The 7,240-nt window shown below is 51.9% G+C and overlaps 1 protein-coding gene across 1 annotated transcript; it reads right to left on the bottom strand.

Moving 5' to 3' along the window:
• Window positions 1-2,836: 2,836 nt before the first annotated feature.
• LOC116095633 (60S ribosomal protein L23-like) lies at window positions 2,837-7,183 on the bottom strand. The gene is made up of 2 exons (XM_031376948.1): window positions 7,174-7,183; window positions 2,837-3,249 (listed from the first exon to the last, which is right to left on the bottom strand). Exons 1-2 carry the CDS (start codon window positions 7,181-7,183, stop codon window positions 2,837-2,839), a joined length of 423 nt encoding a protein of 140 aa, XP_031232808.1.
• Window positions 7,184-7,240: the final 57 nt, after the last annotated feature.

The raw sequence follows: 7,240 nt of genomic DNA, 5'->3' as shown, positions 1-7,240 counted from the left end.
TCTCTCCCCAGCACAGACGTTAACCCCCTTCTTGCTTTCTGCCCAGAAGTTATGTAGCCCAGGCAATGAGCCCCCTGCTAACTTGTTGGTGGTACCCTTGGCTCTACACAGTTCTGGCTCATTATGTGGTTGAAAGCCCCATCTTTTCCATTGTTGGAGAGCTCTGTGTTAGCTGGGGGCTGACTTAACTCTTCATTTTCTAGAACTCGGGGAAGGCCCTGGAATGAATGAACACTGCAGTTTGGGGTACACTGGGGATCCCCAATGAGCTTGGCTCTCCTGGGTTCTTACAGCTATTCTGATCAGCCTAGACAGCCAGGGTTATGGGGTCTGGGTGGGGCTAGGGATTAAGATCTGGTAGTGGGGGGGGTGGACCACAAACATCAGAGTGGGATGAAGGGCACATGCTGGATCCCAGTACCCTTCAGAGTTGTCAAACCTCCAGAAGGGTCCTCGCCTGTCCCAGGTAGTCCTGTCCATACACTGTACCCATGTGATGGCTTATGTCCTCTAAATGTTAGGCCTGAGTTGAGGCTGCAAGAGTGAGGGACAGATGTGCCAGGCATATGTGCTGGGGCAGGTTCTGGCAAAGAGACCAACAGGATGGTGGCCAGTAGCCTGTCCTAGTAGTTGAGTCCCAACATGGCCACAGGAAGAGGTGGGACTGGGGAGGTCTACTACCTTGCCACACAGGCCAGCCTTGATGCCCACCCCTGTTTGTGAGCTGTGAGACCCAGTGGCCCTCGACGGCTTGTAGGGGTGTCTGGGGCTGCTGGGTCCTCTTGGCTGAGTGTTGAGGATGGGATGTTTTCATTCGCATGGGGCGTGTGCAGAATCAGACCCATGAGTCTATTTCAGTCCTGCTCCTCCCCCATGCAATATTTCCATTCTCCTGATGAGGTGCACCTTGCAAGGAAGGCGGCTCACTCCTGATTATCAACAGATACATACGCAACATGAACGTGGGGACATGGCTCTTGGGATGAGCTGCTCTCACCCTGGTCTCCTCCCCTCCAGTATCTCCGGGAGGGAAGGAGGGAGGAATTGACCAGCCACGATGTGGGGGGTGAGGGTGTAGGGGTGGGGATGCAGGGGGGAGGGGGGACCAGGGACAGATGTGACTGTTGAGGATCCTAAGCCTCAGGGGTGCCTACTCTTCCTTGGAAAGTCCCTCCTCATCACCAGAACTCTGTTTTCTTTTAAAAAGCAGCTTACGCTGTACAGCTGTTTTATCGGCTTATCTTTTCTATGTTGCTTGCTAGACTGAAGACACCATTAAGAGCCAGGACCAGAGGCCCAGTGTCTGCACTGTCCCAGCATCCACTCTGGCACCTAGTGTGAAGTTGGTTGGTGCTGCCCGTCCTCAGTGTACATGGGATAAAGGATGCTCAGCAATTTTCCTATGTTGTTTATTTTTATCTCCTCTAGCAGATGTTAATATCTACATTTTTTTTTAGGCAAGAAATTTGGATTCAGAGAGGTGGACGATGTGTCCCAGGTCACACGGCTCTTTGGCGATGAGGGTGGGGGAAAGGAGCTGAGGTTTCCTGAGGGTTCACCGACTGCTGGCTCTTACTGTTCTCTGTCATCATCCCGCCAGCTTTGAGGACCAAGCCATAACAGAAGTCCAGAGGTGGGTGGTGACCTGCCCTTAGCCACACAGTAGAGGGTAGAAAAGCTGAGCGTGAGGCCTAGGCCTGGATGAGCCCTGAGGGGCACCTCCTCTTACTGCCTCACCAGCCCTGCTTTCCTTCTGGCTCGGGGACCCCATAATGGCTCTGGCATCCAGGGGCATGTGTAGGCACAAACAGAAGGGGACACATCCCTGGCAGGCACCCACGTGCAGACAGGCGGTGTGGCGAGGAGGGTGGAAGGGGCCGCCCAAGGGTAGGCGGGCGTCTTCCTTGGGCACCAGCCCAGTGGCTCTGTCTGCCTGAGGAGGAGGTGATGTTTTATGCATGGTTCCTAATTTTGCCCCGGCAGTCTCTGGCTATATTTAACCCTATTAATCATTATTGCTAGCTCCCGGGGGACGGATCTCTGATTACTGTCATGAGCTTGAGGCACGAGGAAAAGCTAGCGCACACCAGCCCGAGCGAGTCCTTCCCTTGAATGTATCTCTCATCCTCTCCTGTGTCTGCCATTGAGAAGCCAGAGGCTCCTAGCTGCTTTCACCCAGGGTTCCTGCTCCCATGTCCCCTCGCGGCTGCCTCAGTGTCACCGGAGTCAGGGCCTGTCGTTGCAGCCAGCCCCACTAGGGGCCTTATACCTCCTTGTGTTTGTTATCGTCATTGCTGTGCCAGCTTAAAGAAGGAAGGCTTGTTTGGGCTCACGGTTGGAGGGTGCACAGTCCCTCGTGGCGGGAAGGCATGGAGGCAGGAGCACGGCAGCTGGTCACATCCCCTGTGCAGCCAGGAAGCAGAAGAAGGGATGCTGTCGCTCAGCTCACCTCCTCTTCTTGATTTAGTCCCGGACTACATCCCACCCCGAGCATGGTGCTGCCGATATCTGCCTTCCCTCTTCCGTTAAACCTTTCTGGAGACATCGCCACACATACCGCCCTGAGATGCGCTTCTACGGTGATTCTTTCTTTCTTTCTTTCTTTCTTTTTTTTTTCAGAGCAAGACTTTTTTTTTTTTTTTTTTGGTTTTTCGAGACAGGGTTTCTCTGTATAGCCCTGGCTGTCCTGGAGCTCACTCTGTAGAACAGGCTGGCCTCGAACTCAGAAATCCACCTGCCTCTGCCTCCCAAGTGCTGGGATTAAAGGCGTGCGCCACCACGCCCGGCTCCAGAGCAAGACTTTTTAATGAATATATTTTACAAATACACTGGAGAATCATGCGCTGCTTCCCGCATTGGATGCAATCCTGGGCCACCAGTCTGCACACTCCTCTGCCACTGGACCTGTGATAGCTGAACCTTTCATCTCGCCTTTATTGTTTACTATGCCCCCTGCGTTATCTTCAAAATAAAGAAACGCCCCATCTCTTCTTCGATGTGACTTTCGTTGTCGAATTACCACCGCTGGATGTACCTTTTCTCTTAGTTCTGGTTTGCCCTTCTTAACTGTGGCCGTCACCATGTTCCCCACACCAGCAGCAGGAAGTCTGTTCAGCTGTCCCTTGATTCCCTTCACAGAGAAGATAGACAAGTTTTTGGCTCCTGTGTTGCCAGCACAGTTGATCACAGCTCCTACCGGAAGACCCAGGGAGATCCGGAATTTCGCTCCAGAGGACCTACCAGGACCCACTATGTCCTCGCTTCGACATTTTGAGCGTCCGGAAAGAGTCAGAAAGGAAGTTAGTACAAGGGACACTGGGATATGAATGGGAGGCCCCGCCCACTCTGCCAAGTGACTGGAATTTAAGCCCGCCTCCCTCTCCTGGTCGCAGCTATATCTCTATGGTGATTTTTTTGTTGTTGTTTGTTTGTTTTTTTTGTTTTTTGTTTTTTGTTTTTTTGAGACAGGGTTTCTCTGTGTAGCCCCGGCTGTCCTGGAACTCACTCTGTAGACCAGGCTGGCCTCAAACTCAGAAATCCGCTTGCCTCTGCCTCCCAAGTGCTGGGATTAAAGGCGTGCGCCACCACAGCCCGGCTTCTATAGTGATTCTTAATCTACTTAAGTTGAGGGCTAGAGAGATGGCTCAGTGGTTAAGAGCACCAACTATTCCTCCAAAGGTCCTGAGTTCAATTCCTAGCAACCACATGGTGGCTCACAACCATCTGTAATGGGATCTGATGCCCTCTTCTGGTCTGTCTGAAGAAAGCAATGGTGTGCTTACATATATAGAATAAATCTTTAAAAAAAAAAAAAAGTTGAAAGTGGGGATGAAACGGACAGCATGGAGCCCAGGAAGCAGGACAGCCGGTGTTCGGCAGCAGCTCAAGAAAGGGGTGAGCCAAGCTCTTCCCAGGCCTGCGATGGAGTGAGTGAGGAATGTCCTCTGTAGGACACTCGAGCACTTGGTTCTTACTTGGTGGCTGTTGGTGGAGGTTTAGGAGGTGAGGCCTGGCTGGAGGAAGGCCATCATTAGGACTGGGCTTTGAGAGGCCATGGCCTCACTCAGCTTCCTGTTGGCTCCCTGCTTCCTGCCTGAGGTTGCTATGTGAGCGCTCAGCTGTCTGCTCCAGCACCAGGCTTGCCATTTGCTGTCATGGTATGCAGCCTGCTGCATGCCTCGCAGCCGTGAAAGACTTGTAACCTTCAGACATCCTAAACCAAGATAAACTCTTGTATCTAGGTCATTGACCTCTGTTGCTTTGGTTTATAACAGCAGCAGAATAGTAAGTTATAGGTCCCTACTGTATACAAGGTGCTGTACTGCTCTCTCTGGGGCTGTCTGGCCCCTGTGCAATGATCTTGACCCTCCTCTTCATACAGGGCATCATGGGTATTTCTCTGTTCGCATTTTAGTTGTGTTTGTGGAGACAAGTTTTACTCTGTAATCAGGGTGATCCCCCTGCTTCAGCCTCCTGAGTGCTGGAGTTATAGTCATGAGCTACCCACCATACCTGACCTATAGGATGTGTGTGACCTATAGGATGTGACCTATTGGATGTGACCTATTGGATGTGACCTATTGGATGTGACCTATAGGATGCGTTTTAATGCTTCATGGGGAAACTGAGGCTCAGAGTTACATTTTCTAGTCCACGTCTGGTTTCAGCTGATGTATGCAAACCTTTTTATTTACAGAGATATGTGGAAGATGTGCCAAGAGTAGGCTTGTCCTTCAACCTAATATCTGGAGGCTCTGGTGCATCCTATACAGGTCTGTACCCAGGCTCCTGTACAGGTCTGTACCCGGGCTTCTGTACAGGTCTGTACCTGGGCTCCTGTACAGGTCTGTACCCAGGCTCCTGTACAGGTCTATACCTGGGCTCCTGTACAAGTCTGTTTCCAGGCTCCTGTACAGGTCTGTACCCCAGCTCCCTACCTGGGCTCCTGTACAGGTCTGTTTCCAGGCTCCTGTACAGGTCTGTACCCCAGCTCCCTACCTGGGCTCCCATACAGGTCTGTACCCAGGTTCCCGTACAGGTCTGTACCCGGGCTCCTGTACAGGTCTGTACCCGGGCTTTTGTACAGGTCTGTATCTGGGCTCCTGTACAGGTCTGTTCCCGGGCTCCTGTACAGGTCTGTTCCCGGGCTCCAGTACAGGTTTGTACCCGGGCTCCTGTACAGGTCTGTACCTGGTCCTTTTCATCATAGCTGTACCTGAGACTAGGGATAAGCCAACAGACAATGCTCAGTTTCTGGTCCTTGGCCTTGGTTCTGGGCAGTGGGTTTCTGTAATGGCTACTTATTTGTTTATTTGTATGTGAGTACACTGTTGCTGTCTTCAGACACACCAGAAGAGGGCATCTGATCCTGTTACAGATGGTTGTGAGTCACCATGTGGTTACTGGGACTTGAACTCAGGACCTCTGGAACAGAGTCAGTGCTCTTAACCACTGAGCCATGTCTCCAGCTCCAGTAATGGCTACTTCTGATAGTCCACATGACACAACGTAGAAACAGGTGGAAGGCAAGCTTCAGGGCATGTCCATGGGGCGGGGATTGTCTCGATCACTTCCTGTGGATGGGTCCTGGATAGTGGAAGAGTCGAGACAGACAGACAGACAGCTGAGCACAGCCGATAGCTTGGAGAAGGGTCAGTGCTGGCCTCCCAGCCTTGGAAGCCTGGAGTTCCTCTCTTTATGACCAAGTAATAGCTTCCAGCCCCAAATAAAAAAGACCGTTGTTCTGAGATGATCCCTGATGCCTTCCATCATGCCTGCATTTCATACAGCTTAGGGCCAGGGGCGGGGAGCAGAGAAAGGCTCTGTTCCCCTCCAGGTCCTCCTCAGTCCCCATGAGCTAGGGTCACACTCTAGGGTCACACTCCAGGGCTTGCTTTGAGGGAGGTAGGGGACAGTTGCCTGTTTGTTTTTGCGTACCTGTACCTTTTCTCTGAACCACCTCTTAGGGCCCTCGTGAGGATTAAATACAAATGTAGTAAAACACCACAGGTGTTCACACATGTAAATCTCCATCTATTTTTAGCTCTCCCTTCCCTGCCTTGCTTGGGACCAAGATGGGGAACTTTAGTGACTCTAGGAAAGATTTAGAAGCAATAAACATGAATGCTCTGAGAGTGAACACTGCACACACAGAAAGCAGGGGCCCACGATCCCTTCAGCTCCACCTCGAAGCAGAAATGAAAAAGGGGCGTTGCCGCCATTAGTAGCTAGTATCAGAAATGCGTGTACACTTGGCGAGTGGACCCTCTCAAGGACCCCGCCCACCTTTGACTGTAAGCTTTCTCTGTGACAGAGTTCAAGGTGCCTCATGCAATAGATACATGCATGGAGAAATGGTTTCTCAGCGGCTGTCTCCACCCTCCAGATGAACCCCGGCAGTTCTGATCCCCGTTTGCTGGTAGGAAACCCAGCATGGGGTGCAGCCTGTGCTACGGCTTTGCATTGCATTTCATTCCCTTGACACCCCTTCCTGCCAGAGCTGAACCCCTCAAAACCCCTCTGGGGCTTTCAAAAACTGAGTTGGTGCAGGAGGGGCCCAGCAGGCGGCTCACTGTGCTCTGTGGAGACTGGAGGGAGATGATATCTCCTGGGGTCTCCTGGGGTGCAGATGCCAAAGTCAGCAGTGGAGCAGCGGGGCCTCTGCCCCCCTCCCCCCACAGCCATCTGGTAACTGAGCATGCTCAGATGGACTGCACTGGATATGATTTGGTTCCTTGGGGGGTAAGGGAGAGGAGAATTACGGGAGGGATGGCTTCAGGTTGGTTTTAATTCCATGAAAGGTAGGGGAAGGTCATATGTGTGTGCATGCCTGCATGTGTGTACATGTGTGCAGATCTTGCCATAATGAATCCTGGAACTCTCAAGTTCCTGCTTGACAACCCAGGACTCCAGTTTCTGTGCTGTGAGATCTCTTAGAGCCCGTGTCGTCCCTGCCTGTGATGCTGTGAGATCTCTTAGAGCCCTTGTCGTCCCTGCCTGTGATGCTGTGCTCTAGCTTAGAACATGGCCCATGGAGAGTAGGGAGGTGCTCACCCCTCCTCCACCTGTAGGCAGTTGATGGTTGGGGGGCATTTTCCTCAGTGGCATGGCCACTACTCCTGTAAGTATTCCTAGTAAAACCAATTGGGACACACATATATACAACATACACACATTCAGACATACATGTGCTCCCTATGTACACTACATATATGCCACACACATGCACACACTATACATA

The sequence above is a fragment of the Mastomys coucha genome, unplaced genomic scaffold, assembly GCF_008632895.1.
Source record: "Mastomys coucha isolate ucsf_1 unplaced genomic scaffold, UCSF_Mcou_1 pScaffold18, whole genome shotgun sequence".
Lineage (NCBI taxonomy): Eukaryota > Metazoa > Chordata > Mammalia > Rodentia > Muridae > Mastomys > Mastomys coucha.
This window is presented reverse-complemented; position numbering and strand designations above follow the sequence as displayed.